Source organism: Peromyscus maniculatus, chromosome 6, assembly GCF_049852395.1.
Source record: "Peromyscus maniculatus bairdii isolate BWxNUB_F1_BW_parent chromosome 6, HU_Pman_BW_mat_3.1, whole genome shotgun sequence".
Lineage (NCBI taxonomy): Eukaryota > Metazoa > Chordata > Mammalia > Rodentia > Cricetidae > Peromyscus > Peromyscus maniculatus.
The window spans coordinates 25,534,373-25,556,655 of record NC_134857.1 but is presented as its reverse complement, the minus strand read 5'-3'; the positions used below and the strand labels follow the sequence as shown (position 1 = coordinate 25,556,655).

At 37.8% G+C, this 22,283-nt stretch overlaps 1 protein-coding gene across 3 annotated transcripts in view; it reads left to right on the top strand.

Annotated features, from left to right (window-relative positions):
- The first annotated feature begins 172 nt into the window (after positions 1-172).
- Sclt1 (sodium channel and clathrin linker 1) overlaps positions 173-22,283 on the top strand; it is a 108,349-nt gene continuing 86,238 nt past the window's right edge. Inside the window, exons 1-5 of one of the 3 annotated variants that reach the window (XM_006987463.4) lie at positions 173-490; positions 6,861-6,928; positions 10,839-10,897; positions 11,378-11,450; positions 16,277-16,332. In XM_006987463.4, the coding sequence (XP_006987525.1) occupies positions 457-490; positions 6,861-6,928; positions 10,839-10,897; positions 11,378-11,450; positions 16,277-16,332 (290 nt within the window). In that variant the 5' untranslated portion in view covers positions 173-456. The remainder of the gene's footprint in view (positions 491-6,860; positions 6,929-10,838; positions 10,898-11,377; positions 11,451-16,276; positions 16,333-22,283) is intronic. The other 2 variants (XM_016005996.3, XM_076574039.1) reach the window with 2 other exon arrangements.

The following is a 22,283-nucleotide window of genomic DNA, read 5'->3' as shown; positions in this document are numbered from 1 at the left end:
GGGCACTGCTTTCAAAGTCGCAGGGCGGGCCGAGTGGACTCGGCGGCGGCTCGGGCTCCCCCGCCGTCCTGGCGTCGCCCCTCAGCCCCGCCGGGTCGCCGCGGCTGAGCCTGGCGCGTCCCGGGACCGCCGTCCCGCGCGCTCTGACGGGAGCCCGGCGCCCTCCGGCCGCGCGCCGCCCCGCCGCCCCTTCCCCCGCCCGGGTCCGGCCGAGCGGAGGCTGACGCGCCGTCGCCTGGCTTCGGGGGAGCTGCGGGCCGGGCTGCGCCGCCGCGTGAGTGGGATGCTGATGCCTCCGCGCCGGGGCTCGGCTGCCACGGCGACCCCTTAGCTGTTTGCTTTCCCTCACAGCGGGAGGCTGGGTTTTTGTTTGTTTTTTAAAAAAATCTTATTGCGCCCCCCACCCCCTGCGAGGAATCGATAAAGGTGATGAAAACTCCAAACTAAAATATCGAAATGGCCACAGAATTCGACTTACTGAAAGACCAAAGTAAGCGCCCTATTCCCTGATGGAAAATTCAGCTGCAAGGTGCAGTGTCGCTGTCGTTGACCTACTGATATGTTTTGATTGTGGTTGTGTCCCAGCGTGGAAATATGTAAAAACTCAAGAGAAGTCCGCTTCACAGAATGCTTGGTGATGTACATGAGATTATGTCTGTACTTAGCGAAGCAGAGCCGTTGGTAAATACTCGTGGATTCCTTAAGCGTGCTTAGGAGTCGGCTAGACACGAAATCGGTTTGTTATGCTTCTCTGGGGCTCTGATGGGCCAGGAGGAGTTTCCAAGTCTGCAGTTAGGGACCCGCAGGCACTGCTCTGGTCATTAGTGGAAAGGATGTTTGTTGAGCTACTGTTTTATTACGTGCCAGGTGCTACACAAACATAGCTGATGTAAGGATAGAGATATTCTTGCTCCCCAAGCATGCCATTGGCGGAGGGAGATACATAAATCCCATAAATACACTGACGCAGCAGCAGCAGCAGCAGCAGCTGACTCGTTTGCCTCAGTTACCGAGTAGAGTTGATGAGATTATTGAGTAAACATTGAGCTATAAAGGAGAATAGCATCTGACACATGGTGCTAAACAAACATTGACTTACGTAGTTATTAAACCATGGCCAGAGATTTGGACAGAAACTTGACTTAGCAGTATGTGTTTACTGGTCAGAGTGGTTTAGGTATCCCAAGTATTTGCAGCATTGGAGGGACTGGGAGTATGCTGTGTTTAAAGACAGCCAGGCTGGCTCGAACAGGATATAGAGGTTTATAGAGGAGTACAGGTCAGTTAGCTACAGTCATCGTAGGTAAGAAGTGACCTAAGGAGGATGCAGAGATTGAAAGCTGAGAGGTTTGGAAAAAAGGAGAGAGCAGCTCGGGTTCTTGACTTGAGCAACAGGGAAGCTTAGGGGAACATGCACCGCGTTGGAAGTATCATAGACCAGAGGTTAAGGACATAATCTCTAAATTTGTTTCTGTAGGTAGATTGCCTAGCTCTCACACTTAAGTTTGATCTTGGGCAAAATTCTTAGGTTCCTGTGCCTCTGGTTTTGTTTTTGTTGTTTTTCCCTTAGGAGTGTAAGAACACTCTAATTCTATGGAGTTGTGAGACTTAATTGGGACAAGACAAATGAAGCCCTTAGCTTGGTAACTAGTACATGTTTAATGCCTGGTGCTCGCTCCTCCTCTTTCCTCCCTGTCTGTCTGTGTGTATCTCTCTCTGCCTGCCTGTCTGTCTCTCCTCCCCGACACGCACACACTAAAATCACGACACTACAACAATGATGTTATTTCTTAGGTTTGAAGTGGGAAAAACTTCACATCAATAAAGATGAATAACTGGCCACAATCTGATGTGGGACAGGAATTGTATGAGTGAATTTGCATGATGGAGGGATATCTAAATTTTAGAAGAATAAAGCAACCGTAATTCTTAGGTAAAAATTGAGTTCCAAGTACTAGCAAACCCTAAGCAAGACAATTTATTTTTAATTGAAAACTGAATGGTAGTTCAGTAAAAGACCAGTAGAGCAGAAAAAGAAATTCTCAAACAAGCAGCAAAGCCTTTGTGAATTTTATATATTTAGGGAAAGGGAGCATGGAATTGTAAGGTGTATGAAGACATGAAAACCTGGGGTGCCAGTTAAAGATGTGAGTTGTCCTAGTAACCACACCATCTCACTACCTGCTGAGACACAGATGAATGTTGTCCATCCTCCCATCCACCTCTCCTGCTCTCTATTTCTGTCAGTCTTACTTCTCACTGCTTCCGTTTGGTTTTGTTTGTTTTGTTTTGAGAAAATCTGGCCTTCAGTTCTCTGTGTAGCCCAGGTTGGCCTCAAACAAAATACAATAAATCTTTAATTTTTTCAAATCCATAAGATTATATCTTTATGTCTTCAGGGTACTAAAAAAATGATACATTAATAAACTTGAGTATTACATGATACCACCAATGTCTCCAAAATTTACAAAAGCAACTGGCTAGTACATATGCATATTTATGTGCATTTGTTTATTTATAACATACACAAGAGAAAACAAGCCAAGTGCATCATTGCAAAGTGAAAAATTCTTGTAATACAATTCAAGTCGAGAAATGGCTAGAACCTCTAAAAACTTATCCCTCCCTTTTCCTCAATGATAGTGAAAGATAACCACTCTCTCTTTTCATTTTTTTCTTTATTAAGAAATTTTTTATTCATTTTACATACCAACCACATATCCCTCTCTTCCCTCCTCCTGCTAGCACCCCCAGTCTTCCCCTCCAACTCACCCCCTATTTTCTCCCCCCAAAAGGTAAGGGCTCCCATAGAGAGTCAACAAAGCCTGTTACATTCAGTTGAGGCAGGTCTAAGACCCTCCCCCACTGCATCAAGGCTGTGCAAGATGTCCCACCATAGATAATGGGCTCCAAAAAGCCAGCTCACGTACCAGGGATAGATTCTGATCCCACTGCCGGGGGCCCCTTAAACAGACGAAGCTACACAACTGTCTCGCTTGTGCACAGGGCCTAGTCCAGTCCCATGCAGGCTCCACAGCTGTTGGTCTAAAGTTCAGGAGTTCCCACTAGTTTGGTTTGGTTGTCTCTGTAGATTTCCCCATGAAGGTCTTGACCCTCCTTGCTCATATAATACCTCCTCCCTGCTCAGCCTGGTGCTTGGTGTGGATCTCTGCATCTGCTTCCATCAGTTACTGAATGACGGCTCTATGATGACAGGGTATTCACCAGTCTGGTTACAGGAGAAGGCCAGTTCAGGCACCCTCTCCACTATTGCTAGGAGTCTTAGCTGGGTCATACTTTAGATTCCTGAGAGTTTCCCTGGTACCAGGTTTCTCCCTAACCCCATAGTGGCTCTTTAATTTTATTTATTAATTTAGTTTTTCTGTGTTTTAGTTTTAAAAAGTAAGATCATGAACCATGTATTCTTCTGTGCTTCATCATTCATGATATTTTTTTAGTTTTTTGTTTGTTTGTTTGTTTTTTCCAGACAGAGTTTCTCTGGGTTGTTTTGGTGCCTGTCCTGGATCTCTCTCTGTAGAAACCAGGCTGGCCTCGAACTCACAGAGCTCTGCCTGGCTCTGCCTCCCAAGTACTGGGATTAAAGGCATGCGCCACCACAGCTGGCATTCATGATATTTTTAAATTTATCTATATCATCACATATAGATAGAATTAGTTCATTTTAATTGCATATACACTTGGCAGTTTTTAATTAATCGCGCACCTATTATTTTGATGGACATCCGAGTTAGTTCCAGCTAGTGGGTCACTAGGAATAATACTGGTACTTTTTTTCATGATTCTTGTGTCCAGTTACACACATTTTGGTTGGTTATGTTGCCAAGAAGTGTGTTTATATTTAATTTTAAAGTTTAGTGATTTTAACTCCCATCAGCAATGTTTGGAAGTTCAGTTTGTTCCACATATTCCCCAGTTCTCTGTGTGGTTGCAGATGTGTGTGCTTGTGGAGGCCAGAGGATACCTCTGATGTTTTTCCTTGGGCTTTGAGTATTATTTTCTTTCTTTTTTGAGACACATTCTCTGAACTAGAACTTGCCAGATAACCTAGGCTGATTGGTTAGGAGGCCCCAGGGATCCCCATCTTCACCTCCCCAACACTGACATTACAAGGGTGCTTCACCAAGTCCTACTTTTCTTATGTGGACTCTGAATTGAACTCAAGTCTCCAGCCTGAAAAGCAAGTACTTTACCAACAGAGCCACTCCCCCGCTAGCCCTGTTTTCACCAGCCTTGAATTTGAATTTGTACTAGTTTTCGTTTATGCTTTCCTGATGTCTACTGAGCTTGAGCTCCTTATCTGTTAGCTGAACTCCTCAGAATACTTTTTATATACTGATCCATTTTGTCTGTTTCTCAACTGATTAGAAGTTCTTTATTTTAGATACATTATAGATCTTGGAAATGTCTTCTGTTTATGCTTTTTGTTTTTATTTTCTTAATGTTCTTTTTTTTGTAAGTTCTTAATTATAATGTAGTCCAGTTTGTTGGTATTTTTTATTTTAAATGTTGTCTTACTTTCATATTTGCTCAGATGTGATACCATGACCAAGGCAACTTACAGAAGAAACAGTTTATGCGGGTTTATGGTTTCAGAGGGTTATAACCATCATGGTGAGGAACATGGTGGCAGGCAGGCAGCATGGCTCTAGAATAGTAGCTGAGAGTGCCCTAACTGGGAATGGCTGTGGCTTTTGAGCCCTCAGAGCCTACCCCAGTGACACACCTTCTCCAACAATGTGACACCTCCTAATCCTGTGAGCCTGTGGGGGCCATTTTCATTCAAACCACCACAAATGTTCTTTTCTTTCTTTTTTTTTTTTTTTTTTGCTCTAGTTTAAAAAGTCTTTCGCCCAAGGTTATAGAAGTGTTTCTTGGTTCTTTTATACACATTTATTATTTTGTATTTAAGTTTACAGTTCTCTTGGAATTGATTTTTGCGAATGATATTATTTTACCACAGTTGTCTGCTTGACCTGGATCCATAAGCAAAAAGATAACACATTCTACATCTACCCCTGCCCCAGTTCTGAATTATCTCTTTGATCCTAACTTATTAACATGTATCTATAAGTGTGTATCATTATATTTATGCATTCTAAATACCTTTTAATTGGCAAATTTTGTTTATTCTTTGCTATAGTTTGACTCTTAAATGCATCCCAAAGGCTGTGTCATAAAAACCTTAGTCTCATTTGATGATGCTATTGGGAGGCTGTAGGAACTCTAGGAGGAAGTTAGTGCCTGTGAATTTTCTTGAGAAAGATATATTTTGTCCCTAGCTCCTGGCTCTTTTCCTCTGCTTCCTGGCTGCCATGGATAGCTCAGCTTCACTGCAGTCCCTGCTAGGATGTATGATGCTCGTTTTACATATAACAGTGGAGCCAAGCAACTGAGCCAAAACCATGAGCCACAGTAAACTTTTTTTTTTTGTTTTTTGAAACAGGGTTTCTCTGTGTAGTTTTGGTGCCTTTCCTGGAACTCACTCTGTAGTCCAGGCTGGCCTTGAACTCACAGAGATCCGCCTGGCTCTGCCTCTCGAGTGCTGGGATTAAAGGCGTGCGCCACCACCGCCCAGCTTTAGTTAGTATTCTAATCAGATAACATGGAGGGTTTTTTTTTCCTATTTCTTTGAAAGTTATTGAGCTTTGCTTTGTTGCATGTACATCTTGAAAGATTGTGTATTTGTTGGGTAGTATCTTATGTTTTCTTTTAATTTCTTTATTTTTTAATTTTCTTTAATTAAAAAAATTATATATATATGCCTGCATGAACATCTATGCATCACATGCGTGTATTGCTGGTGGAGACCAAAAGAGTGTTGGATTCCATGAGTCTGCTGTTGCAGACAGTTGTGAGCTGCCTTGTGAGTGCTGGGAATTGAATTCAGATTCTCTAGAACAAGCTAGTGTTGTAATTGCTGAGTGACTTCTCTAGCCCCTCTTAAAATTTTCATTTATTTATGCAGGTGCTGGCGTGCACAGAGGATGTATGTATGTGTGACTGTGTGTAAGTGTGTGTGTGTGTGTGTGTGTGCAGAATGCATACAGAAGTCACATGACGGAGTGGCTCTGTCCTACCCTGTTGATTCTAGAGATTGAACTCATGGAGTCTGGCTTGGTGACAGGTACCTTTATCTCCCGAGCCATCTTGCTTCCCCTGTTTCTTTCCTGATGTGAACACAGATATAGTATATTAGTAAGAACTCTCAGCCTTATTCTGGGCCATCTTTTTCATGGTCTCGTGACATTCCCGTTGAAATTGGATTCTGTGTCCTACAATTTCTTTTCCGTATAGAATGGATAATCTTTTTCAACTGACTTTAAATGTCCACAGCTAGGTGTGGTGGTGGCTCATGCCTGTAGTCCTAGCACCCAGCAGGCAAAGACAGAAGATTCTAGTAAGTCAGGCCAGCCTGGGCTACATATGAGTTCTAGATTAGCCCAAGTGAAGCCCTATCTTCAAAAAAGAAAGAAAGAAAGGAAATAAAGAAGAAAGAATATGATTCATATCTTCCTAATCCTTTTTAGTATAGAAGTGGGAACAAAAAAAACAATGGATAATGTTTCCACTTCTGCCAGAAAAGACTGATAATTCAAACTTATGAAAGAAAAGATTAGTTCTTTTTAGCTGTTCTGTATTCCAATTGGGAGTCATTATTTGGTTTATGAATATTAAAAAGACCTAATTTTACATTCTGAAATGATGTGCTGAAATTGATGATTCATCTTATGAGAAGCAATCTTAGAGATTAGAAATCTTTCATTGGATACATCAGATAGTAGCTGCTATTTGTCTAGTTTTGCAAAATAGACTTATTGAAATTGGTTTTCTTTTTTCAGATGATAAGCTAAATGATATTCTTAGACAGCATCATATTGAACATATTTTCAAAGACCCAACTATGCAGGTATGTGGAATAATTTGTAACAAACTAGATTAAAATTTGGTTGTAAATATATTCTACATCCTTATGAATTATTGATTACAGTCAATCTAAATCTTCAATATGAATTCTACTTAGAATTATTCACATTTGAAGTTGCGTATAATCTTTGAAATTTTGCTTATAGCTTTGATTCTTGTAAGGGAAAATTTGATTTTGCTAACTGAAAGTAAGTTCTTTGTCCATAGAAATTGCTCAATTTTTTTTCTATCTGTGGAACTAATGTTATATATGTTAAAGTAGCTGAGGTCTGAAATGGGAATTCATTCAAGCTCTGAAACATACTAAAGTTATTTCTCGAAATGTGGCTAGCTGTATAACTATTTCAATTGTTGCAAATTATGATATCATTGAAAAAGCTGGGAATGTTGGTTAAGTGTCCTGCATGTGTAAGGCCTCAAGTTTGATTCCTATCTCCTCAATTAAAAACCCCAGAAATTATAACTGAAACATAAACTAACACAGATAATAATAATATATGCATTGATTTTTAATGTTTATTTCCTGAGGTGTTGCTTTTTTACTTTGATTTTAGATTTTATCAACAAGGTGAACTTAATCTGGTAAATATATTATAGCATGAGTCTGAAAGCTTGTAGAAGCAGTAGCAGCAGCAAAAGAGAGAGTTTTGAAGCTCCAGAAGCTCTCTGGATGCTTTTGCAGCACATCCGCTGGAAGCTACAGCTGCTTGATCGTGGACGTGTTTTTCCTAGTGACACAGCCATGGATGCAAGACAGCCATCAGCGGTTTCTGTGTTATGCATGTGATCTTAATTATTGGAAACCTCAAGGTAGCAAACCAGTCAGGCACACATCTTCCCTACTGTTACAGACTACACCTGCTCTAATCCTTAGCAGGTGTAGGTTCTTTTCTACATGTGCAGTTTTTATAACCATATCATAAATCTTGATTCCTCTTCTTAATCTTCGTGGCAGCATATGTTTCTGTCTCCCAACTCCTGAGTACTCTTCCATACCTCCCAGACTTCCATTACAGGTGTCTTGATTTTCCCTGTGTACTTTGCAGTGGTGAGAGCAGAGGTGATGTGGTAACATAAAATGGATATCGAGCTCCTCTCTAGCAGTGATGTCTAAATCTTTACCATGTTTAGTTCATCCCTTGGAGATTCATTATCCTTGTACAGCTAAAAAGCATGGAGAAAAGTAGAACACAGTCTGCAGATTCAGCCCTGGAGCCAGAAGTGGAGTGGTGAGGGTAGAGGGGCTAGGGCTGCGAGCAAAAAGTATGCAGGGAGTCCTAATGACAGCCTGACAGTCCTACCCACAGGTAAAACCCACAGTTCTTGAGAACCGTAAGTCCTCCTGTGTGGTAGCCTAGCATTGGAAAAGAGAGCAATTGCAATGCTCTTAATATCAAAGAACACTCTGGATAGGTGCTACCTTGAGAAGAGGCTTTTGTCTGAGATGGAGCATTCTAGAGATGCAAAAATAAGGAGCAGTCATAAGTTGTGAAGCTTTCGGACATAGGGCCAGGTAGAAGATAGGCAGGAGAAGTAGCAGGGGCTGGGGCGTGGGGAGCAGGTAGATATAGATGTGCTAAGAAATTTAAGGAGCACAGAGCGCAGGCTGTGGAGGGCATAGTGGATGATAGCCCCCAGCCCCTGCAAGGAGCCAGTCTGTTTCCAGTGGGTTACAGAACTAACTCATGGATCTCAGATTGCTTGGCCTCTGGAGCTGTCTGACTGCTGGCTCTTGGCTTGCTACCTGCAGTACTGAGAGCCTTGAACTCAGGTTCAGCAGTTTACTCTGCTGCCTCAGCTTCCTCTCCCCACACTGTTTTACAGCTGAGCAGAGTGTGAGAGCCAGAGAGTGCTGTGTTCCTTCTAGTCTCCCTCTCCAGTGTGAAACTTAGTGGTCTTGTGTTTTGCCGGCTCTCTATGGTCACCCATCCCCCATTTGGACACTTTTTGGTGCACAAACTTTGGAGACTGGAGTTCAGAGAAATCTGTATAGTAGATAATAAGTAAAAGAACAGAATGAGAATTTTATACCATCATCTTTCTAGAGTACATAGATTTTTATAACCATCCACAGACAATATTAAGTCCTTTTTTAAGAGTCCAAGAATTCAATAGAGAAGTTACAGCACACTGTGAGACAATGTAAAACTAAATGAAATGAACTTGGAGATTAGCGGCATCTACGATAGTAAAAACTATTTCACCTTACCACATTAGCCCTCCCTCAAGGCAGCCTATGATTCCTCCTGTGGGTGAGAGTAAGAGTGTAGTGAGTGGTCTCAGTGAGCAACAGAAACATACCAATAGGGACCTCAGTAATTTTAGAAAAAGGATCTGTGTAACAAAAGGTAACAGTATAAAAAGACAAACTGAAAGCTTTAGAGGTAAAAACCACAATACATAAGATTTTTAAAATGTAATAGATCCTCAACATCAAACTTGAAATAGAAGTAATCTGTAGACTTGAAAACATCTGAAATTATCTTTTCAGAGAAATAGAAAATAATGAAGAAAACATTTATGGGACACAACCAAGAAAAATAATATGCAAATTTCTTCAAGTATCAGGAGGAGGATAAAAAGAATTGCAAAAGTTACTTAAGGAAAACTTAATAAAACTCCAGATAAATCTAGACATCTAAGATCATAGGTTTTCAAAATAGGTTCAACCCCAAAGTGGCTTATCTAAGACATATTGTAATTGAATGTTCAGAAATTTTGTATTCAGAGAATTTTGAAAACAGCAGCACTAGACAATGACTCACTATATACAAATTAAACTTCCTAAGGTTGTCAGTAAATTCTTTAGCAGAAACCTCACAAGTAGAGTGGGGTGGTTTATTTCAAGTACAGAACAAAACTGTCAATTAAGAATTTACCTGTCAAAACTGTCCATTAGAAGAAGAGATAAAGAATAGCTGAGAGACTTCGTAACCCTAAAACTGCAACAAATTATAAAGACAGTTTTGATTAAGCTGAAATAAAATAGCATTGATTGTTACCATGTTAACTATGAAAGTAAAGCTTACCTACAAGAATATCCTGTTATTGCCACTGTGCTATTTAGGTCACTTTAATTCTTGTATAGAACTTAAAAGGCAGAAATGCTAAAAGTAACTTTAACTACAATTATTTCCTGAAGAATATACATAGAAACAATAGTTTGTAACTTGGAAACTTTAATTGTATGGGAGAGAATAACAATATAAAGTTTTTGTACATCATTCCAAAAGTTGTTATAAACAGCTTCCTCTATTACAAGTTTGAGATGTTTATGTATGCTTCATGCTCAGTACAAAGCCAAAGCACTTAGATATACAAGTGATAGAGAAGAGAATCAAAACATGCTATTTGTAGAACTCATCAATCACAGTAAAGAAAGCAAAAGAGGGTGAGAACAAAGGAACTTCTTCTTTCTAGGACTTAGTGTATTCTCCAATTTGTCCTAACATTTATTGTATTATGTGGTGTTTTCTAGGTACATGACTAAATTATCTGTACATAATAATAGTGTCACATGTTGTTCTTCTGCCTTTAAATCTTCCTTACAACCGTGTTGACCAGAACTTTTAACAGTGATAGTAAGCAGCCTTGCGTTGTTACTGAACTTAATGTAAGCGTCCCTTGTTCACCACAAATACTGATAATGAGTGTTGATGGCTGGTAGATATTTCATCAAATAGAAAATTCTTTATAGTTCTAGTTGGCCAGTTTTTATCCTGTATTGTTATATTTACCAAATGCAATTCAGTGTTTTTCTTTTCTCCCTTTTTTTGAAAACTTTTAATGACATTTAATTTTAAGCCTGTTTCAGTTTTAGCTAGAGTAATATGAGAAAACCTTTTTTTCTTTAAATAGAGAAAACCTTTTTAAAAACCTATTTTCTGTTATAGAACAGCATGTCCAAAGGAGGCAGAGGTGATGTACTAATAAACTCAATAGATGACCAAAGGTAAAGTATTATCAGATACATATTATTTTTTAAAATGCTTAATCATTGAAAGAATTCCTTTAGTTTAGGGATGTTTATTTTATGGTCCACAGTAATGAAGCATTAATGACCTGCTATTGTTCATAAAAATATTGGCGGAGTCTGTAAAAGTGGATTATAATGGAGGATGATCTTGCCTGCCCCTCAGGGTATTTGGTTATATATATACAAGTAAACCCTGTGGAAAGTGAGACTTTACTGGGTGGAAGCCAGAAAAGCTGTTTGTCATCGTTTAGTGCTCAAGCCTTCTCTCCTCCTGCCCCTTCCATACAATCAAGGAGGTTTCAGTCCAAAATATTACTTTTTTAAGGGTTTAATTAAAAAGCAAATTATTGGTTCCTACTAAACACAAATTTTTATTTTGGGATTTGTTTTACTTGTTAGGTACTTAAAGTAAATGGGACTGAATACACCATCTTTTAATTCTGTATTTTCCTTTAGTTCTTTACCTCCTCTTATTGCTGAGTATGAGAAACATCTGGAAGAGCTAAGCAGACAGCTGACCTATTACCAGGTATAAAGTCATAATTGCTAAGCTTTTGAATGGTTTTACTATGAGAAGAAAATTTGAAAGTCTCATTCATCTGTAAATGTTATGTTTAGAAATTAGCTTCAGTTTCCTTTTAAATACAGTATTCCATTGTCCTTGCTCTCTGGTAGAGGCATCTTTTAGAAGCTTGGGGCTGTGTAATAATTGCATTGTTATTCGCTTGTATCTCTGTGCTCAGAACAGTCTCATAGCCTTTCATACCTTACCCTTATCCTACCCATATTTGTCACTATTTGCAGAATGGTTTCCCCCCATTTTCAGATCTATTTCTGTCAGATGCCTTTATGTTATGTCTTTTAGATAAGATATTACTAACCCACTTCCAATATAGGCTTCAGTTCTAGTAGATTTTTTTTCTATTACTAGTGGAAGTTTATCTTAAGAATAATGGAAATAAACTCGGGAAGCTGTCTATAGGCAGGCCTGTCTCGGGGCTTCTGAGATAAAGTCATGTAAAACAAAACATAATATAGGATTGTTATTTCAGTTACCCACATTTCATGTCTTTGAATTGAAATAAATGTATTTTACCTTTCCTCCTAAATTTTCTGATGCCAGGATAACAGTATAAGTATTTTATTTTTAAAAGACTTTCTTTTTAAAATTAGCTTACAAAGTAATAGGTTTCCATGTGGGGTTTTCCTCCATACTTTGTTTTTGTTGACCCCTCCTAGCTCCCCCTCCGTGAGTACTTGTACTTTGCCTTAACTTCCTCTCCCACCTGCCCTCTGCCCAACTTCTGTTGTTGGTTTTCCCACTGTCTTCTCTAAAGGTGCTGCTGCTGCTACTGCTTCCTTCTAGAATGAATAAAGAATTGTAAAAATTAAACATGAAAAACAAAGCTGCCAATCAAATAACAGACAATTCACAAACAAAAGAAATACAAATGGCAGATAAATATTTAGAAGTATTTCTTAATCAGAACTTCTGTATCTCAGGCTAAGCCCACCAGCTGACAATGGCTGCTCTTTGTTAGAGCTTGAATATACTAATGATTGTATTTGGCTCAGATACCAAACCCTGAATCAATTCACTAATGGTAAAGAAAGCAGAGTTAATTTGATGCAAATGTGAGAAAGCATAATGACTTTGTATAAAAATAACCCCTGGAGACTGATTTTCTCAGAATGCTGCTGTGGGACTGGCAGATGCTAGGCTCATTGACTTTCTCTTACTGCATGGACAGGATGAGATCCTGTGCTGTGCTTTAAAGTGCAGCACACAGTAAGCTTTGAAGGCTTTCCATGTCTCTTACAAAATACCTGAGAAAAATCAGCTTAAAGGAGGGAAGGTGGACTTTGGCAAATGGTTTCAGTCCAGGATACCTGGCTCTATTACTTTGGTCTGAGAAGGGACAGACTATCATGGTAGCTGGAGAACATGGTGAGGGGCTGCTCACTTCATGGTGCCTGGGAAGCAGAAAGAAGAAAGAGGGGTGCCATGACAAAATGTCTTTGAAGGCATACCCCTGGTGACCTGTGTGTTCAAATAAGCAGTGTCTCTGAATTGTCCATTAAGCTATGGATTAATTTGTTGATGAAGTTTGAGCCCTTACGATGCAGTCTCCTCTCAGGTTCCCACCTCTGAACATAAGCTTTCAAAATATAAGTCTATGCAAAATAAATTGCATTTTATTCTCAACTTTAGTATAGGCCTTTGAATAGCTGGTAAGTCCCAGGGCTGATGGGAACAAGAGAGTTAGAGCTAAATTGTTTTTTTTTTTTTTTTACATTTAATTAATACGTTTAATTAATAATACCTTTACTAAGAAAACACAACGCTTCCAACTCCTAAGAGTAAAGTTAGATATTTTCTTTACATAAAGACTTATGTAGACTTTTCACTTCCAAGTTCATTCCTTTGTAAACTTATAAATTAAGTGAAGGTATAGTGGTACATCTGTATTATCTTAAGACAATTCTTATTACAAATGAATTGAGATTCATTTCCCAATCTTTATGGTGTAAAGAATTTTAGCCTTTGGCCATTTAGACTTAAAACATCCACAACAATGTCTTTTTTCCTTTAGATGGGCAATTAAAGAACAACAAAAGTCCTTTTTGTGTAAATGGTGTTTTGCTTTTAGTTTTAGAACTAACAAATTTAAAGTTGCTGCTGAATTCACTCTCTGAATTGCTATGATGATACATTGTGCACTTCTTTTGTTCCAGAACAGCTCCTTGTCTGGAAATTAAGAGCTCTTAAAATCTCTTATAACCTCTGTGACTCCTGGGTCTCTTTAATGAGCTGTATTCTGAAGTGCTTGTCTTAAGTTTCTCATTTGGTGTTCTTACCACCTATGGGTGATTACTGAATTCGTTATAGAAGGAAGCTACACAAGAAAGCCCAAGAGTCTTCAATGAGAGTAATAGTGCTATATTTTTTTAGAGAGGAAAAAAAGGATGTTGATATCTACTTCTGAGAATAGCATATCTATGCTCACATAGATATAATTAATAAATAAAGATAGTTTTAAGAATTACAGATGTATTTGGGCATAGTGGTAAGTTTCTTTAGTTCCAGCACTCAAGAGACAGAGGCAGGTGGATTTCTGTGAGTTTGAAGCCAACCTTAGTGACATATAGAGAGTTTCAGGACAGCCAGGACTACATAGACAGACTCTCAATATATATATTTATACACATATACACACACACACAAACAAACAAAATCTAACACATTGAAAGAGAAAAAAGCCGGGCGGTGTTGGCGCACACCTTTAATCCCAGCACTTGGGAGGCAGAGACAGGCGGATCTCTGTGAGTTCGAGGCCAGCCTGGTCTACAAAGCGAGTTCCAGGAAAGGCGCAAAGCTACACAGGAAAACCCTGTCTCGAAAGAAAAAAAAGAAAAGAATTACAGACATGACCAAGAAATAGTATACCTTCAAAGTAGGAAAAGCATGCTGTAATTCTATGTATAAAGATAGCCACGACCACCCCTTAAAAAAGTATAATAGGAAATTTTTGATGATATAAGAAGTACTATGTAGATTTTCATTCCTTCCAAATAATTAAATATTTTCAAATTTTATAATAAAGTCCTTAATGTGACTTATGTAATATATATATATGTGTGTGTGTGTGTGTGTGTGTGTGTGTGTATACATATATTCTATATAATCATTTACAGTATTAGATACTTTTCAAGTTAGAGTATTTTTGCAAATGTGATCAATAGTCAGTTATCTGGTAGTACATTAATTCATTTTAGTTTAACTGAAATTCTGGCCTAGCCGGAACTTGGGAAAAATTCAGCTTTGATGCCAAGTTCATATTAAAAGGTGGTTAGTGATTTCTTAAGCCAAGCTGCTTTGAGCCTCTCTGAGTAGGAGAGAGACAGACTTGGAGAGCTGCCTGTTCACACATCTCTTGCCAGGTCTGCTCCAGGCTTGGCTCATCTCCTTTACCCTTGAGTGCACAATCAGGACTGATGGATGTATTTTGAACTGAGTGTACCATTGTTTTAAACATGTTTCCATAACTAGCTCTTTTTGAAAACTGACTCCTTATTTTGCCATTTTTCTTTTATTAAATTCCCTATTCCTTTCCCTTTGAAATACTAATAATCTCTTTATTATCTCAGAGAAAATCAGTGAAACTTTCATTCTCATTACAGTATGGATTGTAATCTTCACTGCATTTTAGTTAGTGGGTTTTTAAGTCATCGAGCCTGCAAAATATGTCAGTGACCATGTCTGTTTGCCATAGCAACCTTGTTTAGAACAGGTTCAGATAATTGCTAAGGATGCTGAGGTAGAGAGTGAATAGTTGCTAAAGAAGACCTTAATTTTCTCTTTCAGCATTCCCATTTTACCTCTTGAAGTAGGAGAGAACCTACATACTGATATGGGCTTCCCCTAAATAGATACATTAATCAAGATATATTGTGACTGGAAGTTTCTCTGGTCCTAGCCAGCCGTGGGTCCTGACAAATCTCTTCCATCCACAGTCCCACAGCTGGCTTATAAAGTAATCAGAGGCTTATATTAATTACAGACTGTATGGTCTATGGCTTCAGCTTCTTGCTAGCTAGCTCTTTCATCTTAAATTAACCCATTCCTATTCTATATGTTGCTATGTGGCTATGGCATTATCCGTCTACTAGCATCTTGGTGCTCCTTTTGCGGCAACTGGTGTCTCTCTCAACTCCATCCTCTCTGTATCTCTGCTTGGATTTCCCTCCTGGCTTTAAGCTTTCTTGCCATAGGCCAAAACAGCTTTATTTATTATCCAATGGGAGCCACACATATTCACAGCATACAGAAATACATCTCACAGCAATATATTTTCAAGGTATAACAATCAAATGGGTTTTTGTTTTTTTGTTTGTTTGATTGTTTTATTTTCCAAGACAGGGTTTCTCTATGTAATGACTCTGGCTGTCTTGGAACTCACTTTGTAGACCAGGCTTGCCTCCAACTCACAGATATTTACCTGCCTCTGTCTCCCGAGTGCTGGTATTAAAGGCATATGCCACCATGTGCAACTCAACTGGTATTTTTATTATACTGAAGTGTATCTTCCTTTGTTTCCCTGGATGTATATTTTTAAATATTTCTCAATTATTTCATAAAATGTTTTTATTTATTTATAATCTATTCAAATTGAATGTCTTATTATGTTTGGTACATTGTTAAACTATGTACCTGTGATAATACTTGTTAAATGTCATGAATAAATTTTATCTGTAAATATCAAAAAGTCTGTCTGGCTCGCATGTGAATTGAGTACTAAATGGAGATCTAATTGTCTGGAGAATGTATTACTACACTGTGTTTTATTCTTGTAGAAACACATGGGTGAGATGAAACTACAACTTGAAACTGTCATCACTGAAAATGAAAGGTAACTCAGCCAGTTGGTCTTTTGTTGCTTTAGATAACTTTTATTTATTTATTTATTTTTTTGATACATAGAGTGTAGCTAGAGGTTTTTTTTTTTCTGGGTCCTGCCAAGCCCCGGCAGTCCAACAGCCCACTTATAACATAAACACACAGATGCTTATATTATTTAAACTGTTTGACCTAATGGCTCAGGCTTCTTGCTAGCTGCTCTTATATCTTAAATTAACCCATATCTATTAGTCTATAAGTTGCCACATGGCTCATGGCTTACTGGTACCTTACATCTTGCTTTTCTTGGCAGTGGCTGGCAGCTGTCTCTCTGACTCAGCCTTCCTGTTCCCAGAATTCTCCTCTCTGCTTGTCCCACCTATACTTCCTGCTGGGCTACTGGCCAATCAGCATTTTATTTATACAGAGTGATATCCACAGCATTTCCCCTTTTCTTTTTTTTCAAAAAGGAAGGTTTTAACTTTCACATAGTAAAATTACATATAGCAAAACAGTTATCAAGCAAGAATTACAGTTACAATATCTAGTCTATTTATAATATCTAGTCTTTGTATTTGGCAAAATTAAAGAAGGTATCCTATCTATCTTGTATTTGTGAGTCTAAGGTTTCATATCTAACTTATCTTTTTTTTTCTTCTAACTTTTATCATAACTAAAGAAAATTATAACTATCTAGTCTTCAGCTATATCAAAGACTCCAGAAGGATATAATATTACCTGAGTAACAGGAGAAGGATGCAAGCAATTTTTGGGAGTCTTGCAAGAGTAGACAGAGACAACTGGCAGCCTGGATAGTCATCCAAAGTTCTTCTGTAAAGTTGGGGCATCTGTCTTCAGCCCACAGGCCCAGAGTCTCTTAGTCATTTCTCTCTGTGTCCTGTAGAATGTCTGGCAGTTTCTTCTGCGAAGCAGGAACCTGAAGGACCATTTCTCCAAGCAAAGTATGTAACCCAAAGAGTACTCAGAGGAATGAAATCTGGCAGATGAATGTGTTTCGCTTTGCAGAATTTGGAAAATTGAAATATGTACACTGTACCATTGATACTTACTCAGGATTTCAATGGGCAACTGCTTTGAGTTCTGAAAAAGCTGATTCTGTAATCACTCATTTGCTAGAAGTTATGGCCATCATGGGTATACCTGCGCAAATTAAAACTGACAATGCTCCAGCATATGCCTATTAAAATGAAACAGTTTGTTGCTTATTACAATATAAAGCATATTACAGGTATACCACATAATCCTACAGGCCAAGCAGTTATTGAAAGATTAAACAGAACTCTAAAGGATATGCTAAATAAACAGAAAGAGGTAACAAAAAAAACCCAGAAATAGACTGCATAATGCCGTATTAATTGCTAATAAAAAAAAACTAATAAAAGCTTTGAATTTTTTCAACGCTAGTGAGAAAGGAACATTAGGTGACTGTCCAGGCTGCCAGCTGTCTCTGTCTACCATTCAAGACTCCCAAAAGTTGCTTGCATCCTTTTCCTGTTACTCAGGTATATCCTTCTGGGGTCTTTGATGTTGTTGAAGACTAGATAGTTATAATTTCCTTAGTTATGATAAAAGATAAGTTAGATATGAAAACTTAGATGCACAAATGTAGGATAGATACAATATTTTCTTTAATTTTGCCAAATACAAATAGACTAGATATGATAACTGTAATTCTTGCTTGATAACTGTTTTGTTATATGTAATTTTACTATGTGAAAGTTAAAACCTTCCTTTTAAAAAAAAAGAAAAGGGGAAGTGCTGTGGCTATCGCTCTGTATAAATAAAATGCTGAAGGAAGTATAGGGCAGGAAGTATAGGGCGGGACAAGGAGAGAAGAGAATTCTGGGAAGTGGAAGGCTGAGGCAGAGAGACGCTGGTAGCTGCTGCCATGAAAAGCGAGATGTAAGGTACCGGAAAGCCACGAACCTCGTGGCAACTTATAGATTAATAGAAATGGGTTAATTTAAGATCTAAGAACTAGATAACAAGAAGCCTTCTGCGGCCATATAGTTTGTAAGCAATATAAGTCTCTGTATGTTTACTCGACTGGGTCTGAGCTGCTGCAGGACTGGCGGGTGAGAGAGATTTGTCCTGACTGTGAGCCAGGCAGGACTGGAGAAAACTCCAGCTACAATAGAGTACAGTGGTTTAGAGTGCAGACTCATGGGCTTGAAGTTCTGTTGACTACTGGCTTCATTAACTGTGACTTTAAACAAGTTATTTGACTTCTTTCTCTTGTAACTTTCTCGCCAAGAAATTGCAAAAGGTTCATATGTTTTTTAATACACACACACACACACACACACACACACACACCTACTGAGTCCATTTAGAGTTGCTCTCATGTGTATTTTTAGGGTTGACCACATGGCATTGGATAACTACTAATTTTGCCTCTCTCAGTAGTCCTTAATTATTAGCCTATAGTTCTTCCTCTAAGGGTGAAGCCTTGTAAGATTTTTCCCTATTCATATCATCATGTCAACTGGTGTCATTGTTCAGGTCTTTGTTTAGGATACCATATTGTTGACACTTCATGAGTGTAGCTTCCCTGACCTATATAGAAGACATAGTCTCTTAGCAGGTATCCTGATCCTTTGGCTCTTAAATCTTTCTGCTTCCTCTTCCTTTGTCTCAGATATAGGGGTAGTGTTGTAGAACATGGCTGGGCACCTCACAGTCAATTTTCTGCATTTTGACCTGTTGTAGCTTTCTATAGTAATCTCTATCTGCTGCAAAGAGAAACTTTGATGAGAGCTGAGATCTACATTTATCTGTGGTTGAAAGGATGATTATTTAGAATGTAGTTAGAGATTAGACTGCTTTAGGAAAGTGGCAGTAATGGATTCTCTAGGTTTCCTGGCCTCACCAGTCTCAGATAGTTGTCTAGGTTTATAGTACTATGTCTGAATCTTTCCTCCTATAGAGCAGGTCCTATGTCCAAATAGGTATCTTTTGGTTACTCACAAGATAGAAGTGCTACTATTTTACCCTAAGAGCTATGTTATACTGGTCATTGTTGTGTTTTATAGATACTGCAGCTGGATAGGACTATTGATTCTTGATTCCCCCTCCCCTTGGGAGCTTACATAGCACCTCCTAGTATATCTAGTTCAGTTCTAGCTCAATTCCTTCATGTCATGTGTCTAAACTGTTTATTGTTTTCAGCAATAGATACTTAACTCCAAATTCTGGGAAACAATGAAAGGACAACACCAATAGCCTATGTTTTTGGGATGGGGTGTCCTTTGAACTCCCTGACCAAGGTCTCAAAAGGAAGATTCTCATGCTTGATACTGAGGTTTTTGTTGAATAGACTATGACAGAAGAACATTTTTTCATGGGCTGACTGTAAGAAATAAAGTAATAAGCTGGGCAATGGTGGCACATGCCTTTAATCCCAGCACTCAGGAGGCAGAGCCAGGTGGATCTCGGTGGGTTTGAGGCCAGCCTGGTCTACAGAGCAAGATCCAGGACAGGCACCAAAACTACACGGAGAAACCCTGTCTCGAAAACCAAAAAAGAAAAAAAAAAAGAAAGAAAATAATAGCTTGAAATAGGGCACATATATACTTTATAACTATTATAACACAATAAGGTAGTATAAAAATATGTGTAGCAAGAAACATACTGATTAAATATAAACAAACAACAAGCTTAAAAGCTAAAAATATTGCCGACTTTGATGCCTCTACCCATAGTTTCCTTCTAATTACTATCCTCATTTCCTCTACTAAAAGTTGACACCATCTTGAATTCTGCTTAGTAATATATTGTTTAGGTTTGCATTTTTAAATTATAAAAATCATTTCTGTTATTTTGAGACTTAACTCTCTTCACTATCATGCACAGGTATGAAAATTTCAAGAGTTGAAATTGCTAGGTTATAGGTTTGTAATTTAATGTCAATTCATAACTTGTCTGTATCAGCTGGTTTACATTCTCACCAGTGGTATTTTTTAATTAATATTGATCTATATTTTCCAGCAATAGCTCTAATTAAACTTCTTAAATACTATTATTTTTACTGTTAAGTAATTTCTCCTGGTGATCTTAATTTACATTTTCTAAATACTAATATATTTGGCCATTTTTCATATACTTTTCTCATGAAATGTTTATTCGTCTCATTTCTCAATTTTTTATTTATTTATTTTTCTTAATAAGATATATCCACCTCTTTTAATTGCCTCATTTGGTAAAATTTTAATCTTTTCTGCACCATCTTTGAGGATATCTTGGATATATAGTTTTAGACTCTCGGGTACTATATAGATACAGATATGTGCAATATAAATAAGAGTGCTGGTTGTCCATTGCAAATGCTAGATAATAGGTATTTCAAATATCCATTCCCAGATTGTGATGTATTTAATGAAATAATCTTGTATTTTTTTCTTTAAATTTTAAGGTAGTAAAGTCCCTCACTATGATTACTTTATTTTGTCTCTCCACTAGTTAGTCCTTTCTGAGCATTTAAAGAGAATTTTAAAACATGATCATCAAGAATATTTAAATTTTATATATGAGTTTCCAAAATTTAACATTAAGAAATGTGAAACTGTAGAAATTTGATATATCTTTTGTTGTTGACTTATAACTAAACCAAAAATATCATGGCCGTGTTTTGGGGGCAGCAGGCATGTTTAAGTCCTAAATTCATTCAGTGCATGGACTCTTAAAGTTTGACTTTCTTCTGTTTGTATTCTTCCATAGTGTATAGTAGTTTATGTTTTATTGTTATATTCATTTTAATGTACTTGTATTTAAATGAATTCATGTTGTTCTGGTTTGTTTTCTATTTCTGTAATAAACACTGTAACCTAAAACAACTTGGGGAGGAAAGGGTTAATTGACTTAGCTCATAGCCCATCATTAGAGGACACAGGATAGGCATCAGGTAGTTCAGGAACCTAGAGTAGGGACTGAAGCAGAGACCCTGGAGGAATGCTCCCAGGATGTGTTCAGTCTGCCATCTTAATCAACCAGGATCACCTGCCAGGGTGGCACTGTGTACAGTGGGCTGCCCATAGGCTTGCTTACAGGCAAGTCTGAGGGAGGCTTTCTCAATAGAGGTTCCCTCTTCCCAGGTGACCTCAGCTTCTGTCAAGTTGACAAAAAACTAACCAGCACATGTTCTTTAAAATTATATAAAGTTCCTATGGAATTATATCTTAACTTTTTGTTATCATTTTCTCTCTTTAAAAAATGTTTTTATTAATTCTCCTTTCTAATTTTGGAACCCTCTTATATTTATATTATGGATTTTTATTAAATTTTACAATTGAGTACATTTTTAAATTAGGTTTAAAGTTTTCATTCATTATGTTTTTTAAAATCTATTTTTTGCTTTAATGTTCTTTCTCAAAATAGTTATTGTTAAACAGACTTTTAATATCCTAGTAAAGAATATTACAATGATTTTTCAATCACCAATATACTTAGGTTGAGCTTGATTTTTAATGTATTGAGAAGACAAGACATTTTATGGTGTAAAGATCATAACCATTTGTTGTTTTGTATATTTGTTTAGAACATTCTTCCTTTCACATGAAGATATCTTGAAGCTTGTTTTTAAAATTTCTACTTAGTTCAAAGTAATGTAATGATATAAATGTGAGTTTTTTGTTATAAAAAATGTCTTATGCTGAGTAACTCATAAAGAGAAGATGTTTATTTAACTGTCAGAGTTCTGGAGTTCCAGGAACATGGCACTAACATCATTCAGCTTCTGGTCGGGGCCTCATGCTACCATATCATAGTGGAGAAATGCAAACTAGAAGGGACTTGTTGTTGGTCAGCATACTTCCTAACAGTCACTTTCATGGCTATTGGTCTAATCACAAGATCTAGTTCATTCTCAAGATATCTAGTTCCCTTAAATATAATCACTCCCTGTAGATTCTACCATCTTGAAATAATGTTACAAAAAGCATCACATTC